Source organism: Anabrus simplex, chromosome 2 (genome assembly GCF_040414725.1).
Source record: "Anabrus simplex isolate iqAnaSimp1 chromosome 2, ASM4041472v1, whole genome shotgun sequence".
NCBI lineage: Eukaryota > Metazoa > Arthropoda > Insecta > Orthoptera > Tettigoniidae > Anabrus > Anabrus simplex.
In genome coordinates this window covers 652,519,333-652,543,821 of record NC_090266.1, presented here as the reverse complement: position 1 = coordinate 652,543,821, position 24,489 = coordinate 652,519,333, and the positions used below count along the sequence as shown (strand labels likewise).

Below are 24,489 nucleotides of genomic sequence, written 5' to 3'. Positions count from 1 at the left end.
ATACACAGGGGCTACTATAACAACTCTCCATTCATTTGGTATAGCTCCTTCATGCAAACAATAATTAAATAAGTTCTTCGGATGTGGTACTATATCCCAACCCATTGTCTTTATTATAACCCCAGAAATCTTATCAATTCCGGCCGATTTTCTAGTTTTCAACTTTTGTATCTTATTGTAAATGTCATTGTTATCATATGTAAATTTTAAAACTTCTTAAAACTTAGTCACCTCCTATATCTGGACATTATTCTTGTAACCAACAATCTTTACATACTGCTGACTGAATACTTCTGCTTTTTGAAGATTCCCACATACGCCTCTTGTTCATTAATGATTCCTGGAAAGTCCTTCTTGGAACCTGTTTCTGCCTTAAAGTACCTATACATACCCTTCCGTTTTCACTAAAATTTGTATGACTGCCAATTATGCTTGCCATCATGTTATCCTTAGCTGACTTTATTGCTGGATTCAATTTCCTGGTAAGTTCCTTCAATTTCTCCTTACTTGCACAGCCATTTCTAACTCTATTTTTTTCCAATCTGCACCTCCTTCTTAGTCTCTTTGCTTCTCTATTGTAATAAGGTGGGTCTTTACCATTCCTTACCACCTTTAAAGGTAAAAACCTATTTTCACATTCATCAACAATTGCTTTAAACCAATCCCAGGGTCTGTTTACATTTTTATTTACCGTTTTCCATCGATCATAGTTACTTTTTAAAAACTCCCTCATGCCTGCTTTATCAGCCATATGGTACTGCCTAATAGTCCTACTTTTAGGGCCTTGCTTTCTATCACATTTATTTTTAACTGACAAAAACAGCTTCATGATCAGTGATCACTAATACCATCTATTATTTCAGTTTCTCTCTAGAGCCCATCTGGTTTTATCAGCACCACGTCCAAGATATTTTTCCCTCTAGTTGGTTCCATCACTTTCTGAATCAGCTGTCCTTCCCATATTAGCTTGTTTGCCATTTGTTGGTCATGCTTCCTGTCTTTTGCATTACCTTCCAAATTGACATTTGGTACATTCAGATCTTCCAAGAGACTATCCTCATTTTTTACCCATATTGAAAGTCTATTAAAAGGAGAATAATAAAACTTAGATTTCCACCTATTCAATACTTAAAAAGCAAATAACAATATTAGGATCTCATCCTTATTTTATTGCTTGATTGGTTAAACAAAGGACATATTTCGTTCATTTTTTGAACATCTTCAGCCATAAATATTTTTACAACGTTGATTGGTAACATTGTTACAGAACTTACAGTTATGGTTTGCCGTTAACAAACTTATCAATAACAAACTTTAAAACCTTATTAAATATAAATCGTTTATATATTACTTTGTCTAATTAAGAATGATATGACAATTGTTGAGTTTAAAATTGAAACTTATTCTAATACTCAAGATACAATGTTTATTAGTTGGTGTCTGTATAACTACATTTACAATCTATTAAACTGCTGAATGTCTTAAAATTTTCTTTGTTTGCATAAAAACATTTTGTTAAAATCTGGCGTAAACTTCCTCACGTGTTATACCATATAGAAATGAAATCTTAATACACTCTCAAAACAGCTGAATGTCCGACTCATTGGCTGAATGGTCAGCATACTGGCCTTCGGTTCAGAGGGTCCCGGGTTCGATTCCCGGCCGGGTCGGGGATTTTAACCTTAATCGGTTAATTCCAATGGCCCGGGGGCTGGGTGTTTGTGCTGTCCCCAACATCCCTGCAACTCACACACCACACATAACACTATCCTCCACCACAATAACACGCAGTTACCTACAAATGGCAGATGCCGCCTACCCTCATCGGAGGGTCTGCCTTACAAGGGCTGCAATCGGCTAGAAATAGCCACACGAAATTATTAACAGCTGAATTTAGGCTGAGTGTGGTTTTTCTTATGTTGACCAAACTGGCAGAAGTTTTATAACTAGATATTTAGAACATGTAAATGCCGCTAAACATAACAAATTTTCCGCTACGAGTAATCATATACAAGAAAAAGGACACCATTTTACTACTATAGAAAAAGATTTAAAAATAATCAGAAAGATCGATAAAGGAAAAATGATGAATGAACTGGAGAACATATATATCCATCTAGACAAATACTTCAACAAAGACAGAAACTTGAATGATGAAATAGAAATCAAAAACCCATTAATTGAACAAATACCAAAGTTAATACAAACATTCAAACTCGAGAGCACAAAATTTGCACACATTTTTATTCCAGATAGTAATGAGTCATTCTACAAGTACATACACCCTCTCCTACACCACTTCTGAACATTCCCCTCCACGAATCACGCCATTCGCTAGGACGCCGCCCTCCGCTACCTCCCCTCCAAACGCCCCGCAACTACGGAGACACATATACAACACGAGGAGTGCAAGTAGAACGACAAGCAGTCGTCAAACAGCTAAGAGCACTAGCGTAAGTGTAGGCAGGAGTAGAAGGGGTAAGTGCTGATCCTTCAAAGTTCGTTTTCCGACATCACACCATTTAACATATTCTTATGTATATTTCCCTGTTACAGATATGTCAACAGGCTTACTTACATAGCTTGGTAGAAGAAATCACTACTCATCTAGCACCAAAACATGAGTGTCCCCATCTGACTTCGACCCTGCTTACGTTCATTAGATTGCCATACACTGGTTAAGACTACAGGAAAATTGTAAATTCAACAAATTCGGATGTTAAATATTTTAAAGTGTTACAAAATTCATAACCTACAATCAATATGGCGCATCAGTTTAGATGTTTTGTGGACGAACAGAATAATACTTACGCCTAAACTCAGCTATTTTGAGAGTGTATTAAGATTTAATTTCTATATGGTATAACACGTGAAGAAGTTTATGCCAGATTTTAACAAAATGTTTTTATACAAACAAAGAAAATTTTAAGACATTCAGCCATTTAATAGATTGTAAATGTAGTTATACAGAGACCAACTAATAAGCATTGTATCTTGAGTATTAGAATAAGTTTCAATTTTAAACTCAACAAATTGTCATATCATTCTTAATTAGACAACGTAATATATAAACGATTTATATTTAATAGGGTTTTAAAGTTTGTTATTGATAAGTTTGTTAACAGCAATCCATAAATGTAAGTTCTGTAACAATGTTACCAATCAACCTTTTAAAAATGTTTATGGCTGAAGATGTTCAAAAAATGAAGGAAACATGTCCTACAATCAAGCAATAAAATAAGGATGAGATCCTAATTTTCTATTTGCTGTTTAAGTATTGAATAGGTGGAAATCTAAGTTTTATTATCATCCTTTTAAATTCAGATCTCCCGCTACAATCGCATTCCTTTCCTTGTCGTTTCCCACATACCTGATTGTCTTACCAAATAATTCTGAATCAGCGTCAGCGCTACCCTTTCCCCGGTCTGTACACTCCAAGGACATCAAGTTGCTTAGTATCTTTAGAAATGAGCCTTACACCTAGAATTTCATGTTTGTCATCTTTAACTTTTTTCGTAGCTTAAAAATTCTTCTATTACTCGGCGAGTTGGCTGTGTGGAGGGGCACGCGACTGTGAGCTTGCATCAGGGAGATAGTGAGTTCGAATCCCACTGTAGGCAGCCCTGAAGATAGTTTTCCGTGGTTTTCCATTTTCACACCAGGCAAATAAAGATAAAAATTTCATTGTTCCATATTGAAAAGTATCACAGTTAAATTGAAATAATAAATATGGTAGTTCAATCTATTCAATACAAGTAAATAAGAGATGTAGAGATTACATTCTTATTTAATTAAAAGTGCAAATGATACCGGTTTCGACCCCAGTCCGGGTCATCATCAGCTGATTATAACTCGAAAAACAGTGCATAAGTAAGAAAGAAGTTAACGGTCAAGTCCACACAATATCAGATGAAGAGGCGATATAAAAATGACGGGGGGTAGGCACTGTAAAATTCAGACGAAGTGGAATGTAAGTCACTTAAAAGAAGTAATGCGTAATCTTCCGAGCATCAGCACACAATGTTTGGCACTGTCTCACAATGTTCACGAAGAGCAGAGAACAGTTAAATGAGCATGACTGACTTTGTGCCTGAAGGAGCATGAAAAACTATGCAAAACTGCATCAAACTGCAATTTTATCCAAGTTTGGATGTAATACAGTTTGCAAAGATACTCCTTATATGAGGTGGGAAAAGTTGAAGTAATTTTAGATGTCTTAAATGGTTGTTATGACTATCTGAAAGATTAATGTCCAAATACATCAGAAAAGATATAGTTGTAACAGTTTGTTCAAGTCTATATACTATATATTGCGAAGCATATTATGTCCACTGACCAAAATTTTACAGAAGAGACAAAACGTTATTGTAGCAAAATGGCTGTAGTCAGCACGGATGATTCTGATAATGTGGTGTTTTTTTTTTTTTTTTTTAAGAGGGCTTCAGGTCCTTTTATATTAAGGTTCTGAAGAAATATTACCAAGGGTTTGCTGGGTTCAGAAGGAAAAGTAACTTCCCTAAAAGACTTTCAGATGTACCCTTTTACATTAAGGTGGTGAAAATAAGAGAGATTCTACACCTAGTAGATGAGGAGGTTGAGGACTTAAGTATCAATGTCCCCTAATTTGAACCACCACCACTACCACCTGGCAGGCAAAGAACAAAAATGTGCCTGTCGCTTCCATTACATAGAGATAATGTGCGGTTATTGAGGCTTGAAGCTGAAGAATCTTTTTGAGGATCATTATTCAGAAACACAGCACATATCTGGAGCAATAATGAGTGATTACAGAACATTTCTAGAATGGCAGGAAGGACATATCTCACTTGTACCCAAAGTGGTTTGCAAAGACAGATTCATAGTATTATTTCAGTGCTATGATATATTCTGTTACTGGATATTTCTGTTGCTTTCACCACTGTAGAATTCTGGTTTGTACGTTCCTGGTAAATTTCACATTGTCTCAAGGATGTATTCTCTTGAGGCTCTCTGTTCTTTGTTCTAATGGTGAACATTATTTCTAAATTTTTGTATTCCTGCAATACAATACAAGAAAATCCTGCACATCTGTGAACATGTTCAGCAGTGTTGATGATCTTATCTTCCTGAATAGAAGCATCAGCAGACAGTACTGTTCTCTCACTCATGAACATCAACAAAACTTCATGTAATTCACATTATACCAACTCTGCAATGAGTAACACTTCACACAAGGTTTCAAAATATTCCTTTTCTCACAACTGGTTGCTGATGATAAGTTGTGTTCACAGCAGAAGGTTTTGTTTATATTGTTTATCAAAATATATTTAGTGAAGATGTGCTATTAATTATAATGCAGTTGTTTACGTTCTGAACTTTTCTTTTTCAATGAATACCTATATGTTAAATCTGATATGTACATAATTCAGTGTTATTTGTGATTTCACTTATTCTTCCTGTACTTTGGATAATTCAGTGTTAACTCTTTGACTCCCAGTGTCGGTCATGGTATGAAATGTATTGTGGAAAAAAAATCAGAGTGAAATTTAGAATGCGGACCTTCTCACCTGAAGGCAAAGATATACTTGCGGGAAAAATCAATTGAAAAGTGAATTAAGTTATAAATGATGTCCTAAGACAACAGATCTGGCTGGGAGCATAGTGTACTTTCTATCTGACATAATTTTAGGGACATACTGTATGCACAAGTTTTGCTGGGTGCTGGCTTTATGAGGATGTGAGGAGAGGAGTGCTGCTTTGGACTTCATTTCTGCAGTGCTGCCAACCTAAGGGAATGGAAAAATGGGAAATGGTAGTGAGTTGAGCTCAGTCTGAACAATATTTACTTCACAATGAACATTTATGTATTGTTCACATTTGAGTGAAAGGAAAAAGAAAAAAGAAAGGAAAAGGAAATACAGGTAAATGTAAAGAAGTGCTGTGCTGTAGATTTTTCCACCCATTTTGCATGCACTTTGCAATCCTGAGAAACATTTGCAGTAACATGAAAAAAGTTACGCTTCGAATCATAATTATGGTATATAATATTATTTTTATTTCTCATGTTAAATAATGAAGTCCATAAAAATAATAACATACTGTATCAAGATATTGGGCATGTACTAGGTAAATTAATTATGACAAAACTTATGCAACTTGATGCTGTATTGATCAGCTAATACAAATGAAGAGAATGAATTGTTTGTACCAGCATGACAATCACTCTGTTATAAACCTTTTTTTAAATTTAACAAGCATACTGCTTGTACCTCTTATTGAATATCCAAGATGTTGAAAGGACAAGCTAACCAAGTACCCAAAAACTTGCGTGTATAATATGTAGGAATGGTACTACAAGGTGTACTTTGGTATTACTTATGACCATCATTGGAGATTGGCTATATTCTGCAAGTTAAAGCATAACCTTGACCTGTTATGAGGTAATTTCAACAGTGCAAACATGTATGAGTCCCTTCACTATAAAGATTGGACTGTTCTGTAACATAATAGATTATAGTTTAAAACATAGATTGTTCCTCTAGTGAAGATTGTTATGACCACTGGAATGGACTACCAGCTTAGCTGCATACTACAAGGTATATGGGGTTCATAGAGTTGACATGTTCAGACTCTTTCTCTCTATGTGGCCCTAAAGTGTTGAAGTTTATATCACCATCAGAAGATGATGTTATTTAGATGGTTATTGCACATTGTATAATCCTAAGTATCCACACTGTCAACTACCTAGGTTTGTATCGTATAATAACTTCTTGCAGAATACTGCTATGTGATGATTAGTTTTATGGAGTTCGAAATCCTTGGCTTTTCCTTAATAGCATTGTATACCATAATATTAGTGACAGTAGCCTGCCCTTTCCTTAATAGTTAATTACCTTGCTTTTTCTTAATAACACTATTATTATATTATTGATGATAGCTTGACTTTTCCTTATTGGCTAATGACTAACTTTTTCCTGATATCACTATGATAATATTAGTGATAATAGCCTGCCATTTTCTTGATAGTTCAATTGTAACAGTGGCCTTGCATTTTCTTAATAGTTCTGTGATAATATTAGTGACAATAGCTTGCCTTTTTTCTTAATAAAGCTATGCTAATATTAGTAACAATAGCATGTCTTTTTCTTAATTGCACTAGCATATTACATTAGTAACAATGGCCTATATTTTTCTTAATAGCATTCTATGTTAATAATAATGGTCTGTATGTTTCTTAATAGCAATAATGTCAGTGGCAGAGGCTTACGTTTTATGTAAATACCACTATACAGTTGAACCTTCATTATCTGTCTCTTATTAAACGATCATTGGATTATCCAATGGTATCCATTTTTAAATAATCAATAATCACAGCTTGATTTGATAAATGCAATAATATTTTGTGTCCCTCATAAAGATAAGGTACAGAGCATTAGAAATTTGTCTCTGCAGTGACGTTGGCTGTCGGTGATACTGCATATGTTGGCCGACCCGACAGGCTGCAACACTGTTAAAGCGAAGGTCGGGGGAGGTGGTCAGTAACTAACAAGATTTACGATGCTTACTACAGAGGAGCGAATGTTTTTAGTGGAGTGGGATTTCTGGGAAGGTGACAAATGCATGGGCACAGTGAAAGGATGATTTTGCGAACAGTTAACAGACTCGGTTCTGCATTGTGATATTGTGCGAGACTAAGTAAGTAAATTTCGTACCTTTGGTGCTGTATCCGATGCTCCTAAGAGCGGTAGACCACCAATTTCAACAGAAGAGAATCTTTTGGATATTTCCAACAGGCTCCTTAAAAGTCCATCTAAATCCGTGCAGAAATTGACAGAGCAGAGTAAACTATTTTTCACCTTCTTCAGATTTTTTGTAACATATTCATCACTTCTTGTACTGCATTTTAAGAGATTTTATAACTCCTTTGTCCATAGGTTGTAGAAACTGAAGTGACGTTTGGAGGTAAAAACACAAGCACTACAGATTGTTGACTACTGGATGAGCAGGGCCGTTATCAACCAGGAGAAGAATGTTTTATTTCTTTGATTTAGGCTAAAAGTCCTCGTTACACAACCACTTTTCAAAAATTTCTGATGTCATCCAAGACTTCACATTGGCATTGCATTTTCATAAACTATCAGTAGGGACTGAATATTTTTTTAACATTTTAATTTTTTCGATTTGCCTATCACCAAAAGCTTTTCTTTTTATGATCCTGTCATATTTGCAGCAACTATAACTGTGATTCTTGTCTTAAGACATTTTTCCACCCGAACACTCTTCACCTTTATATTTCAGTATCCTATTTGTGGTCATATTGTAAAACAAGCCAGTTTCATATGTATTGAATATATCATCTGACTTGTAACCTTCACACAAAACAGGCCATTTCTTAGAAGCCACTCGTCTGTTACGCCATCAGGTACACCGACAGCTTCGCAACAAATTTTCCCAGTGACAATATCATGATGAACTCGGAGAAGAGGAAGAACAATTAAAGTTTGGATTGCCCAACCAACAAGCAAATTCATTGGTTTTCATGTGAAGAATAGGTCCACTGATCAACACATTATTTGTTCTTTGCTGCTTAAACCATCTAAGTAAAGCTTCTTCAATATCTTTGTGTTCAGAGGGTCTGCCCCACCTGATTTTTAAAGAACTTTGTTCCAAAAGAGACTATATTTTCTGTCTGTCCTTCCAAATTGTAGAAATCGTTGGGTGTGATACACGCACTTCCTTTGCGATATTATGTGTGTCTTTTCTTCAATATTAAACACTTTTCTTTTGCAACAACTTCGCAGCGATGTTTGCCTTGACTATGTAACAGACATACTGATTTAAAATCTACAATAATAAGCATTACATTGTTGTCAGCAATCCCCAAATAAGAAACAAACAAAAATCAACGTAAGGCCACAGCTGCTACTTTCCCAATCCTTCCCCTTTCCCATCCTTCCATCGCCAAAAACCTTCACTGGGTTAGTGCAGTGTTGAACAAGTAAGGGGAAAAAAACCATTGGACATTATAGGCGGTACATTTCTCCGAAAATGTGATAAAAATGGGTGTTGATGGTGCTTGTTGTTGAAAGGGGCCTAACATCTAGGTAATTGACACCGATAAAAATACGTTGTTTTATACAAGTTGTCCTAAAAGGCGACATCGTACTAAGCAGTTTTTGAAATACATTGTTAATGTAGGATTTAGAGGGGGACCATTAGATTTTGCCATTATATCCAATATGTTGTTAAAAGTGATATTGGTTCGAACCCCACTGTCGGCAGCCCTGAAGATGGTTTTCCGTTGTTTCCCATTTTCACACCAGGCAAATTCTGGGGCTGTACCTTAATAAAGGCCACGGCCGCTTCCTTCCCATTCCTAGCCCTTTCCTATCCCATTGTCGCCACAAGACCTATCTGTGTCGGTGCGACATAAAGCAACTGTTTAAAAAAAAAATGATGTAATAAATGGTTTCAACTGTATTAGCATACATAGCCTGTTTTTCATTATACCACTCTACTAATATTAGTAATAATAGCCTGTCTTTTCCTTAACAGCACAATAATAATCTGACTGGCATTGTCTTGTCTTTTTCTTTATAGCACTGAGCTAATATTAGCAAGAATGGGCTGTATTCTCCCTAATAGTACTGTGTTAACCCGTTGTTTGAACATCGGACGTTGTACATGAAGGTATCCTTCGGGGTAAGGGAAATGTCAAATAAAGCTTCATTAATGAGGGAAATATTTGACTTCTGATATTCTGTTTGTGGTTGGCATAATACAGTGACTTATATGACTATCTATAGAAGACAGTTTTGTTGACATAAGGAATATTTTGTCTGTTCTTCGTGAAACATTGTCCAAATTATAACCTATTTCAACAGCATTAGGAAGAGGTTAAAGTCATTACACATTTATCAATACATTATTCTAGGACAACAAACGACAACAGTAAAATGTTGATCCTAACACAGAAAACAATGTAGCTGATACATAATTACGAGTCATATGTTTTTGCCAGCTGGCATGGTATGCTGCATGTGATTGTTCTGTGCCTATGTTGTTAGTACCAACGTGAAATCTCCTTGCCCTTAGAATATTAGACCTCCTGTCTGCTACAATTCCCCCCTTTCCTTCCCATCCCACTTTTATGTCTACTGTATCCTGTACATTGTTTGAGGAAGGCCTACCTTCCTTCCTGTCTTCTGAGAGAATCCTAATTATCTCTCTCAAACTCTCCAACTCCTCCCTCATACTCGTTAATGCACTCCCTAGCCATTCATTCTTAAAAAAATGAAAACACTAATATATAAATAGCACTGAATGAAAAAAAAACACACGCATGCACACACACACTCTCTCTCTCTCTCTCTCTCTCTCTCTCTCTCTCTCTCTCTCTCTCTCTCTCTCTCTCTCTCTCTCTCTCTCTCTCTCTCTCTCTCCAACCGGCCATTCACAAACGCATCCAACAATGGAATGTTTCATCAGATATTTTTTAGACAAAGGGTTTGTGTGTTCACAAAAAACTCAGAGTTGAGAGAATGACTGCGTATCATACTTTTTCAGTAAGTTGCAACTAACCTCACTGTATTCACTAAACTTATGTACAACAGAGTTATTGTCACTTTTCGTCCAGTTCCACTCAGTCAAGTTAGTCTGTGCCAAGGTACAAACTCGTTTTGAAAGACTTTTTGTCCAGTTCCAGTAACTCAAGTTAGATTATACTGAGGTACAAACTCATTTCAAAATACTTGGCCCACCGTCGTCATTTTTACCACTTTCAGTGTCATCAACACTATTACACACATCGCTAGAACTCGAACTAAGACCTTCAGGATCTATTTCATAGTCACAAACTGAACTGCCTTCAGTATTGCTCTCTAAGACACCATCTGTTGGCTTTCATATTCCATCTTCATCAACACATCTGCTGGACACAGTGATGACAACTGACGTGAGTGAAATAATATGAACTAAGATTCTTTTCTCTCTTGTTGTGGGAGTGTGCGATAACCTGGAGCAAGGGAAATAACCAAAGCCGCACGTCTAAACTTCATCTCAGAATGCATATAAGTGGCATCTGTGGGTTAGTAACTGAACTACATGTATTGATATAGAGTAGTGCACAAATGACTAGGTTTGTCAAATATGCAATTGGGTTAATATGCTGGATTGTTTCATATAAATTGTTTATAGTGGTGTGTTTGTATATCTGTAGATCACCAGCATATAAGTGGTCATTACAATATGGAAGTGTGGATGATACATCATTAATGTGCAGGACGAACAGTGGGGGTTCTATAACAGACACTGGATGCTTTTACCTCCCATTGGGATCTTTGAGTTTTTACAACTGTGTAAGGTATGATTAAAAAAATTTAGGGCTATCTCGCCGATATGCAGAGAGTGTTGCTTGGATAGTAGTATGGGAAGGAGTGTCAGTACCGTCATCTGCCATTTGTCCGTTGTGTAGTCTTATGCCATCTATTGCCCAAAGAAGAGCAGTTGTGGTACTGTGTGACTTTCTGAAGTCAGATTGCAAAGGGTCCGAAAGAGAATGACTGGTTAAGAATTCTACTAGCTGCTAGTATACAAGTCGTTCAAGAACTTTTGAGAGAGGGGGAAGTATGGAAATGGTTTCTTAATCAGATGGTAATTAAGGCCACGGATGCTTCCTTCCAACTCCTAGGCCGTTCCTATCCCATCGTCGCCATAAGACCTATCTGTGTCAGTGCGACGTAAAGCAACTAACAAAAAAAAAAAAAAAATTAATCAGATGGAGTATTTGCTATGGTATGATTTAATATTGGGGGGTTACTAGAGCATCCTTCCATGCAGTTGGAAACATCCCCATGGTTAGACAATAGTTTACAATGTGGGTAATGATTGGTAGGACACAGTCAGTGTAAAGACTATTGGGATGTTGTCTGCTCCTTTAGCTTGTGACTTAACTGAATTCAAAATACGCTTTACATCATTTATGCTAACAGGGTGAAACAAGAAATGATGATCATTTTCTGTGGACTCGCTGATTCCTTTGTTTTGATGGATATGATTTTGAGGTTGAGATTCTTTTATTGGGTTAGTTATGAAGTGAGAGTTTAGTGTATCGAGAGATATAGGTGGCACATGAGGATCTTTGCATTTTCCAACTCCCATAGATCAAAGTTGCTTCCAGGTGTCACATGCATTCAAGTTTCTTGTTACATTTTTAACGTGATTTAAATTTGCTATTTCAAATTACTTGCTTCTTTCTGCTACGTGAAAGACGGTACACTTCAAAGTCCATTTCATTGGTTGTATTGGCGGAATAATGTGTCATGGCGAGCCATTGCTGCTTTTATGTCGCTAGTTAATCAAGGTGCTGGTGAGCGAGTGACTCTAGCTTGCTGAACAGGAGCATGCTGTCATATAAACCTGTGGAGTAGAGAGTTAAATCTTGTCTGTGTCGTGCAGTCGCTTTATAGTTTCCAAAGGTAAACTGTACTCATTATTTTGGAGTTATTGTAAATCAATATTTTTCAGATCCCTAAAACTAATGTATTTAGCTTTGTACTTTGGTACATAGTAGCACATGTAAATTAAGTCATGAGTGGAGATGCCAGGTACAGAAAATTGACCATACTTAAGAACTTTATGCGGTTTATTTGTATTTAGGAGGTCAATTCCAATATGTCTTGTATATCTAAGTGTATGAACATGATTAGTTTCATTTAGTGGTAAGATCGTCATGTCAACGAAGGGTAAATAGGTTGCTGATTCGATTGGACTTGCTAGTCGGGGCTAAAATATCTGTGTTAAAGTCACCGTGAAGTATAATAGGTTGGTACTAGTTTGAGTTCAATGTCAAGGTCAGAAATGTTACTAACAGTAGGTGGTTTATAGACAACTCCTATCAGTACTTTTTGATGGTTAATTATGGTCTCAACAAACATATATTCCGTATGTGGAGTCATGCCAGATGATGATTTACTAATTATTCTACAAGTTATATAATTTCTGCAATATACTGCTACACCACTGCCGCGTCTGCCAGTGCAATCATGCCGATACAGAGTATCCTTCCAGTTTTACAAGGGTAGAGCTAATTTTGTCAGATACCCAGGTTTCAGTAATGCACAAAAGATGCATGTTACTGGCTGACATTATCAAACGAACTTCATCAGTATGTCTGAGGAGCGAGAATGAATTGATGTTCTGCACCTGAATTTACTTTAATCCACATTTTCTTTATCTCTTCCTTCCTTATTAATGTATCGTGCTCATAGGATTTCCATTCACCATTTTATAACCACCTAAGCTCATTTTTTGTGTGGTGAAAAATTGATGTAAATTAATCACTTAACACATAATCATTTATGGTGGGCTTTACATGTTTGTTCTGCCCAGCATAAATAATTATTTATACTGGCCTTCCACACCTGAACTTCTGGATGTACTGTACTTTATCGAGAGCTATCGTCTCGCTCAAATGTTTAGAAATGTATAAACATTTAAGTTTATTTCTTTTTAAATACTTATGAACTTGAAATCTGGAATTTATCTTAAAGAAGTCTTATTTGTCTCCAACCAAGCATTCAATGCTTGTGATTTGATGGAATCTGATGATGTTCTTCCAAGAACAAAACATGTCATGCTTTTTTAATTAAGTTGTTTCTTTTTCAGGTATAATACTGTTACCATATGTGTTTCCTTTTTCAGGTCCTTTATAAATTTATTACTCAAAATTAGTTTTGGTTGACTGCAGAACCTAGCAGTTAAAAATTAACTGAATCAAAACTGAAAAGAGATGGCTTCAGATATTACAAAAAATAAAATTAAAAGTAACAAATTTCGAAGACTGTGAGTAAACTTGTCCATGCAACAAAGAAATATGAAGCTGTAATATGTACATCATTCTGAGTGTGTTTATTTTCAGTATCACTAATATCACTTTCATCTGGTTCATAGAAACTGTCACTCAAGTGATCTACCATTACATCATTGTTCAGGGCTGGGCCAGAAGTTTCAGCGTCTAAGTATTTTATAGCTATTTCACTTCCTAACTCACACTGTATTTCTAAACTACATTTGTGTGTGTGTGGTAAAATATTTTCACGCATATCAATCTGAACGTTGAGTTCATTTTTAGAAATAGGAAAGGATCACAAGTTTGATCGCATATCAAACACAACTCAGCCACACCAATAACAATAATATAACATCACTGCACAGCTACAAATGGGAAAGGAGCCACTACTTTGAACCCAATGCCACTCAAATTTTGTGGACGTCACAGGACAACATGATTCGATTTTAACATAAAGCAACAAGATTCAACACACAGCTGAGCCAAATATACATATTTTAGCCTAATTCTATCCATACGTCCAGCACCCTTTTTTAAAATTGGAAAGTGTTTTATTCTTTGTATATACATGAAGACAAAATCTTTTATACATACAACGTGACAATTTTACAAGCAAATCATATCATTTAAACTCCAGAAACAGCAACCAAGTGTACAACTATGTAAATAAGACTTGAACACAGAAGTCAACCGATGAATTGAACAACACGCAAGACACGAACATTCATGTGCATGAAGTGTTCCTATATATATTGTATTTAACTTATATATATAAGTTAGTTTTAAGTAGAGATGTGTTTTATAAACTAATTTTAAGACCTAAAGCATATCATTATAGACATAAAATTGCATTGTCGCACATAGTGACATACACGCCAGTTCCCGTTTCGACATGCCCCATTTGGATGTGACCAAATGTTTATTATCGTATGGCATTCCCTAGACAATGTAATCTTAATCATAGCTTCATGACATAGATGTGAATGTATTGTTCATCTGAAGATGACCCTAAGTAGGGGGTCGAAATCAGTACTGCAGCATAATAAGTGCAATAAATAAGTATTGATAGGTGGAAATCCTTTCCTATTTGTAATTGTGTAGTTCGTCGATACGGAGATGAAGATTATATATTACAAGTTCATTTTTATCGTTATCACTTTTGTTTAATACTGTGCAATCAAACTCCCTTCGTCGTTTAGTCTCATACCTTTCCATCGTGCTCTTTTTAGTTACTGATGAGTACTACCACAATGCATTTTGTGAAGTGGCTTCCATATGAATAACATTCCTGCATGAAAAGTATTTCCATCTGATGATATAGATATTGATTCCCATGCACATGCACTAGCCATGCGTATTGATAGATGTGCTAGTTACCAACTGATGAGCCCATATTGGCACACTGGGTCGAAACGCTGGCAGCCAAGAATGAGTTAGCTGGAAAATTTGTAATTTTCAATAATGGACCATTTATGTTGGAAGTATGTACATCTGTCGGCCCCAGATATCTTATTGAAGGAACAGCCCTGGCTTCAATTTTGGCCCTTGTAGCTTTTCCTTAGGCATCAACTTCATTTCCAAAGTTATGTTTCATCATAGTCTGTATATTTAAAATGCACTGAACACACAGTAACTCCCTTACAGGAAAAAATTTTTCCTCTATGGTAACATATTTCTTTCTCCCTACACTTTCGATTTCTACTAATTTTGTTGTTACAGCCATACACATTACAGGTTTCAACAAACATTATCACACTTGATTATAATAAACAACACTTCAAATAAATGGAAGAGTGGCAGTGTGCATATTGTAACAATCATCTGGATGGAGTTGTTAGCTCACTCACCACCTACAGCGCAGTGATGTGAGAGCTATTAATGTTTCCTTGGTTTACTGGTTTTGCAGTGCTCAGCAAAAGCAAATATGTAGTTAAACACTGCCTGATACACTATTTGATTCTGAAGCAATTAGACATTTTTGTTATCATCTCCTTTAACCTATAAAAATTGTGCCATCTTGAAATGTTTCTCCATGAATGAAATTAACATTTTTACTGAAAAAAGTAAATTCTTTAAAAATTTTAGTTAATAACATGGACTGGCTCTTTCTAATAAATTATGCAACATCATTCAATTACTTTCATTCCAGACCAAGTTATTCATGTCTAAAATGTTTTGCTTTGGCCTTTCATTAGTGTTATGTAAATGGAAAACATGAAGTCTGTTGTATTAATATTATTAGTGTTGAAATAATATTTTGACAATTTTCTTGTCCTCTGATATAATTAGGGGCCTGAAAAAAAAAAGAAAATTAGTAGAATTTTCCACAGTCCATAGTAACAAATTCAAACAACCAATATAATTTAAACAACATATACAGTTTGTAGTCTCTAATTTTTCAGTGTCCTACTAGACTTCATCCCAAAAAGCTGACATGTTTATAAATGAATATTCATTATTTTTGAACAGTTCAGTGTGATCCCTAAAACAAATTATTTCATCATTTTGAATTTTCCTTTGAGTAATTGCATTTGTAAAATCCTTACCTGAGTCAGCTGATTATCAAAGAGCTAAACCCTGACTCAGAAGCATGAAAATAAGTCTCGCAAGGAGAATCTCTAGCATGAGGAAAACTCAGCGGATGTAGCAACCAAGTCTCGCAAGGAGAATCTCTAGCATGAGGAAAACTCAGCGGATGTAGCAACCAATCAGAGGCACAGGAAGTTTGTGGAAAAGTTTCTTTATATTTTTCTGTCATTCTCATTTTATAACTACAGTAGAGTCTCGTTAATCCAAACTAATTGGGACCAGAGTCTGTTCGGATTACGACATTTTTGGATTAACCGGAAAATATTTTCTAAAAATAATGTTATTGGTTTTACGTCCCGCTAACTACTTTTACGGTTTCCAGAGACACCTAGGTGCCAGGATTTTCTCCTGCAAGAGTCCTTTTACATGCCAGTAAATCTACTTACACAAGGCTGGCGTATTTAGGCACCTTCAAATTCCACCGGACTGAGCCAGGATCGAACGTGCCAAGTTGAGGTCGGAAGGCCAGCTCCTAAAACGTCCGAGGAAAATAATTTCTACAATACAGTACAGCACATACTGTAATTTGAAATGTCCATTCTTTAGCAGTTACGTTAATAAAATACTGTATAAAATTACAGTAGGGTAGTTAAGAACCCGTAGATGAGAAAACAACAATGAAAATGACATTAGCAAGTGGATGGAAGCTGACCGTCATCAATTACAAACAGACCAAGAAATTGTTGCTATGGTGGAGAAAGAATCTGGAGTTGATGAGGAACAGAGTGACGACGAAGAAGACCACAATGAACAACTAGTGTCACATTCAGATGCCGCGGCCGCCTTAGAACTTGCAGTACGCTACGTCGAGAAACATTCCACTGCTATGCCCACTGATGTGATGTTTATGAGACGCTGATTTAACACTGCATCTTTGAGTAGGTCCCAATCACTACGGCACAAGAAACTAACATACTGTGTAAAGATAAACGACCAGTGATTGATGTTTTATGATGTGTAATTATGTTTACATTAAGTTATTCTAGTAAAATATGACTAATATGAGTAAATCTTCATTCTATAATATGTTCTTTCATTTCAATAAGGAGAATTTTTTTAAAATTGAATATTTCAGTTCGGATTAACCGGACTTTAGGATTAACGGGGTATGGATTAACGGGACTCTAGTGTATTTGCTTTCCCCACTTTTAGGGTCATCTCTGCAGTAAATAAATAAGTGGAGAAATGAAGCAATGTTAGTCGGTCTAAAATTATATTAGATCATCGCAAGTCTCACCAACACATCATTTTTCCAACAGACCTACAAATTTTGTGAAAATGTATTATAAAATACTGTATGTAAATAACAATAAGAAATGTATTGTTGTGAACCAAATGGTGTCCATTTTCCCGATCCACTTTAATTCAGGTTGGCCCAATTAGTACATACACATATACAGGGTGGTCGGAAACAATGTGAACCGGGCATATGAGCGTTAGAAGGTTGCTTATGTTGATAAATTATTTGGAAAATATAATCAGTTATTTCGCACCGTTGTCATTTAACCAGCTGATGAATTTAGCCAATCGGATCGCTTCACGGGTGACTTCAAATGGGCTTTGCGAGGCGTTGTTGCTAAATCTGCACAGGCTTAAAACCAGCTTGAGAGCATCAATCGAAGAAAAAATCTTCGCCAAAGGAGGGGTCTGAACATGGGCCTCCGAGGTGACAGAATCGCATCATAACAAGTGCGCTATGGTGACACTGGCTAAAACACATGGGGTGTTTCTGTTTCACGCTGATTTTTCGGCATTGGTAGCTGCTAGGCGATTGACGAATTACAGAAATGTTCGTTAAGGAGCCATGTGGCATGCGAACAGTGGATATGGACTCACATCAATTGGTGCTCTTAAGCCAGTCTTAAGCCACATACATAAGAAGTCCCATTTGAATTTGCCCGCGAAGCGATCTGGTTGGATGACTTCAGTAGCTGATAAAATTACAACAGCTTGAGATATCGAATTATTTATTTCAAATTCTTTATCTAAGCACGTCCAGTATCCAGTATTTGGGAGATAGTGGGTTCGAATCCCACTATCGGCAGTCCTGAAGATGGTTTTCCATGGTTTCCCATTTTCACACCAGGCAAATCCTGGGGCTGTACCTTAATTAAGGCCACAGCCGCTTCCTTCCCACTCCTAGCCCTTTCCTGTCCCATCGTCTCCATAGGCTCTATCTGTGTCGGTGCGACGTAAAGCAACTTGCAAAAAAAAAAAAAAAAAATCTTTAAATCTTTATCAGTTGACCAACACCCTAATGCTTATGTACCCAGTTCATGTTGTTTCTAACCACCTAATATTTACACACACAATTATATTCAACCATAAATGACCACACTCCACTGATAGCTGTGTATTTACAAGTCTCTCAGAGCAGGAAGCAGCTGAGCAGTCTTTACCTGGTACAGGCTATCATCCTTATTGACAGGCTTCAGCTTTCTCTTTCACTCTGCACGCTCAGTCACATCACACACAATAGCTCCACGCAGACAGGTTTGAACACAGGAATGCTGACGACCACAACACCTGACAATTGTTTCTTGGCTAAACTCCAGAGCAAGTCTGCTGCTTACACAGTCAACACAGTCAGTTCACATGGCTGCTCCACACAGTGAACTACTTAACACTGACAATTAAACAGTGGTTACATAACAGCAACAGTGTTATCGAGCACTACAATACTCCTCATAACAATGTCAATAAACAATGCTCCAACTCTAATCACACCAACCATGGCACACACACCACTCCAAGGCAGTACACACACAGTACTCCACTGAGCGAGTTGGCTGGCCAGTTAAGGTTGCATAGCTGTGAGCTTGCATTCAGGAGATGGTGGGTTCAAATCTTACCATCAGCAGACATGAAAATGGTTTTCCATTGCTTCCCATGTTCACACCAGGTAAAAGATGGGGCTGTACCTTAATTAAGGACATAGCCGCTAGCTTCCCGATCCTAGCCATTTGCCATCCTTGTGTCACCGGAAACCTTTGCTGCATTAGTGCAAAGTTAAACCACTAGGAAGAAAAGCCACATTCTCCTTGATGGCTACATTATCTGACAAACAACTTGCCTTTTAGGGTTTTAATTGCCTTATTCCATTATATAGAAACCACTATACAGGACGCTTCGGCATGCTGTGTCCGGTCATGGAATATTGGTCCCTTATTTCGTTGAGGATTCTGCACGCAATCCTAAAACAGAACAGTGGACCAGATAGTCTACAAAGGCATCATTATTACCCCATTCTTGTGGGGTTTTCACCATTTTTGATGCACCAACGATACTGAATGCAGCAAGATGGAGCTACAGCCCACATTGGGGGAGATGTCACTTACCCTTCTGCAACAAGACTTTGGAGACCGGCTAATGTCTTATGGAACTCCAGTCCAATACCCCTCTTGTTCCCTGGATCTCACAGCCCCAGATGCCTGCATATGGAGCATGTTGAAAGAATCAGTTTCCAAGACAAGTGACCCACCTACAAATATTCCCAAATTATGCAAGAAGATAATGCCCTTTTTTGCATCTTTACAGCAACCTTTGTTTATCAACATATTCAATAAGAAACATTATCAACAATGTGTGGCAGATGATTGTACACATTTTGAACACATGTATTATTGCAATTAAATAACATTTCAGTGTCATTTATTTTGTCACATACAGTATTCTAATAGTAGGCCTACTGAGTGAAGGATACCTTGACTGTTAGTACCTAACATTGGAAAAACTGAGAATATTGCAAAAGTGATAAACAAATGAATTTTGATGCAGTGTTTTTTTTAATTCTTAACTTTATAAAATAGTGCACAGATTTATTCATTAATTATCTGGCATTCCTAACTATCTATGTTAATGGAAAACGATCCAACAAAAGATCACCAATTAATTACAATCAAACAATCAAATCAAACAAACAGAAGTTGTCAAATAGGGTGATATAATCTATCCCTTGTCTTGTAATAAATGAGATATTACACTTATTCCACCGGAAGGTTAAATTTTACAATAGTGTGAATATAAATTAATGAAATGCTCTTCCTTTTCCAGAATTGAATTACTTTAAATTAAAAAACAACCATTCAAAGTCATCCAAACATTAATTAATTACGCATTATGTCGAAAATCATTATATTTAGCAAGAATTATTTTGAAAATGTCAAAATAACTGTCCTTAACACTATTTGATCTGGTTTTACTGATAATTCCGAATTTATCATTGATGGTACACCTGATCTTATGGAAATAAGATTAAGTCGACTGTGAAAACAACTTAATTTAATTGAATTAATTTTGAATTAATTTGATTTGACTTAATTTGGCACTGTTCTCCAAATAAAAGGTAAAATACTTCCAATTCTCAACACTTAACTTAGGTCACAATGATGTAGAACAAATATGATCCAAGCAATGATCGTCGACGAAAGAAAAACTAATTAACACATTTATAACACTGTGGCAAGATACCATATACAAAGTGAAAATTTTTTTCATTTCATTTATTCTTTATTCTAAAAGTCAATTTCCATTAAATACAAAGTCGTGTCTAAAGAAGAAAAAATTCATCCAGCTCTTTACCAGGAGGTAGTGATCTGAGAATGGATGTGACATTCCCACGCATTAGAGCTATGCTGATGCACTGAATAAGAAAAGCAGTTGAACAGGTATCGCCAGAAATCTGATCAATCTGTTGGCCAACCTCTTTGATAAAATTGAGGCCATCATTGCCGCAGGTACCACTCAGTTCAATTGCTACTGCACAAAGAAGAATTTGTCTAACAAATCACTGTATTTTTTTCTTTTAGTATTTTCCCTATCCACAGCTGCACCTCCAGCACTCATTGATGAAAGGGGAAGATTGTCAAGGGTTATAAATTTCATTTTTGATTGATCCATATTGAACTGAGATTACATGTGATTAATTCTTATAAAATTTTTCCACCTATTCAATACATTCCTTTTGCAATGCATATATTCACATTACATTAAGTTGCTTGGAACTAGTTTCGACCCTCCTCGGGGTCATCATCAGCCATAATCAAATAAATACACATTTTAGTCAAAATATCCTAAAACAATACGTATTCTATTAATGAACAGCATAAAACTAGTGATATGAATTGTATGAACAATTATAATATGTGCTGTGATGAGTAGTTGAATTGGACCAAACGCTATCATTCTGGGTACGTTAAGATGCTAAAATATTGTTATGTACACAGGATAGGATTAAAGTACCTAAAGTAATTACAATCAATTATGCTAAAATGTTGAACTACAAATAGTATACAAGTAATTCTCTCTAGTAAATTCTGTAGGTATTACAGTCTATGTTGTGGCTCAATTATACACTGCTTTAACTAGTGGACATGTGTCATTGGATAGAATTTAACTCTTATTACAGAAAGTATTTCAGATATATCTTACATTAGAGTCCTAATAATGTTGATATGGCTTGCAAAGATTAAGTAATGCAATTGTGTGGACTAATATGAACATGTCAATTGAATGTCTTCTAAGATTGTAAATACACATTACGAGCGATGGTTTGAATAGACGGAAGTCTCAGTCCATTGCGGAAAAATTAGGACCTATTGAAATAAGAAAAAACCAAAATTAACAAAAAGTGTAGAAAAAGAAGAAGGGATGATAAAGTAAGTGAAGGATACTCACCTTGCGCAGCAGTATGTGAAGCGTAGCTAGCAGTGTGCAACTGGTGTATGAAAATGTGTGCGAGGAATGGAATTGTGCGGGGAAGGGGCAAGCGGGTTGGACCGGGCGGATGTGGCGTGGGTAGGGAGGGAAGAGGGAGGAGGAGTTACCTTAAGGCGGGGCTGAAGGGTGTGGGTATAGGGGTAATTGCTGTGGAAAATTACCTTTAATTAAACTTAGAAATGATTTGTGGTTTTCTGGATTATTATTGTTTTATGAATAGTAATAAGCGGGTCAAATAAGATATTGGATTTCTCTGCGATTTCATTGAGATTATAATTGGCATTAAAATACTGATCTAGGTGTATACAGCAGTTTTCTATTATGTTAAGTAAAGGACCCTTATTTGTTATTTCAAGAATGTCCATATCCTGCTCAGTACTGGTGAATTTATGGTTATAGTCATGCATGTGTTGGCCAAGAGCTGAAAATTTATTATATCTTATGGTGTTGGTGTGTTCATGGTGTCTTATATTGAAATTTCTCCCTGTCTGTCCCATGTACGAAATATTAAGGTGTTGCATTTGATCCTATAGACTCCTGATTTTAAGAATCTGTTGGTCTTATTGATATGTGACGTGTTGTGTAAAATGTTCACGATTTTATTATTGGTTTTGAAAGCTATTTTACCACCTTGTTTCTTAAAAATATTGGTAACCTTGTAAATTTCATTGTTAAATGTGAAGGTGGAAAGTGTAAGGGGTTCTCCGGGATCCCCTCATCAGAAAAAGGTCAGAGCCGAAAAGTCATGCATCCAAACGATGCTCATTACCTTTTTCAATAGTCAAGGCATTATCCACAAGGAATTTCTACCCGAGGGAATGACATTGAATGCTGCACGGTACATTGAAATTTTGACCTGTTTCATGAAACATCTACGCAGGGTACGACCCCAGTACGCACACCAAGGTTCATGGTTTTTTGTCTATGACAACGCTCGCCCACTCACAGCCAATATCTTCAAACAGTTCATGGCAAAAAAGGGGGTGGTGCGACTCGAACATCCCCCAAACTCACCAGATCTCAATCCTCCAGACTTCTTCCTATTCCCACGACTCAACTCGCTTTGAAAGGAAAGAGATTTGACGATATTCCTGACATCCAACGAAACATGATGAGGCTTTTGAACACTATCCCAAAGGAAGCCTTCTTGCAAAGTTTCCAGGACATGTATGGCCGATCTCAGCAGTGCATAGGTATGGGAGGGGACTATTTTGAAGGACAGTAAAGTCACTGTCGGGCATTGTTCATCTCTGATGATAGTACAGCACTATTCACTGAACTTTATTGTCACAGGTTGTATAACAGAGTGACCTCTCGTGTGTCAGTTAGGGGCAGCCTCAAAATTTTAGCAACCAGATGCAAATGTGCAACCTTTGATGGTGTGACCACCCCATACCCAGCAATAAACTTTTTTTTAAACTTTAGTTTATTATTCCTTCTTTCTTCTCAAATTGGTTTACCCTGTTCCTCCATTTCTTTTGGGTAGAAGTTTCTGCTCCTTAGAACTTAACAGAGGCCACCCTTAGCATCAGTTATATTTATTTTATGTTATATCTGTTGATCATATTAGGTACAGAAAGGGTTCTACATCTAATGTATAAAATAAGCCATTTGCATTGAATAAGATGACACTGGGTAGCAGATCCTTTGTGCTGGTGAGGCTCTCTGCAACTGTACAAGTAATACGTTAAACCGTATTGTGTGTATTGCTGATGTACAGCCTTGTCTTAGGATTCACTCGGTGTAGTGATACTTAGTTCATAACATTTTACCTGTATTGTTATGTAATTAGAGCTTGTATTTGAAAATGTAGTGATACTCTTCAACAGGAGCCCAGTGATGGTGTTCTCATCGACCCGATCAATACCAGAGCAATGAGTACTGCTAAACGTGAAGGGCAAACACCTTTCGCCCTGTTGAAACCTGCCAAGGGTATTCCGGTCTTAGTGAAAGTGATGCCTGCAGCAAACAATAAACAGGTAGGAACAGAATTATGATGCATTTTTATTTTAGGAATCCAGGGGAAGTAAAAGAGATAGAGGCTCTTTGGGTTGATCCCTTCCACCTCCTATTAATGAATTATTCCAGTTGGTTCAGAGTTAAAAATTATTTTATCTATACAGCAATTCTTTAACGATATGCTTTGTACATTAGCCTTAGAATACCACTGATCTCTGTTTATTAGAATATAGAATATAAAAGTTAGACTTTGTCACCTACCATTTACAAATATTCCTTAGCTCCACCTGCATGTACAGTATGAATACTACATTGTAATTTTATTTCTGCAAAATGAAACATAAGAATATACCATATCATAGTATTGTTTGCTGCTGCCAAGCTGTTTATATTTC

At 36.5% G+C, this 24,489-nt stretch overlaps 1 protein-coding gene across 3 annotated transcripts in view; it reads left to right on the top strand.

Annotated features, from left to right (window-relative positions):
* Positions 1–24,489, top strand: part of LOC136862994 (uncharacterized) — a 319,777-nt gene that overhangs the window by 211,013 nt on the left and 84,275 nt on the right. For all 3 annotated transcript variants that reach the window (XM_067139304.2, XM_067139303.2, XM_067139302.2), the window contains exon 10: positions 23,965–24,114. In XM_067139304.2, the coding sequence (XP_066995405.1) occupies positions 23,965–24,114 (150 nt within the window). The remainder of the gene's footprint in view (positions 1–23,964; positions 24,115–24,489) is intronic.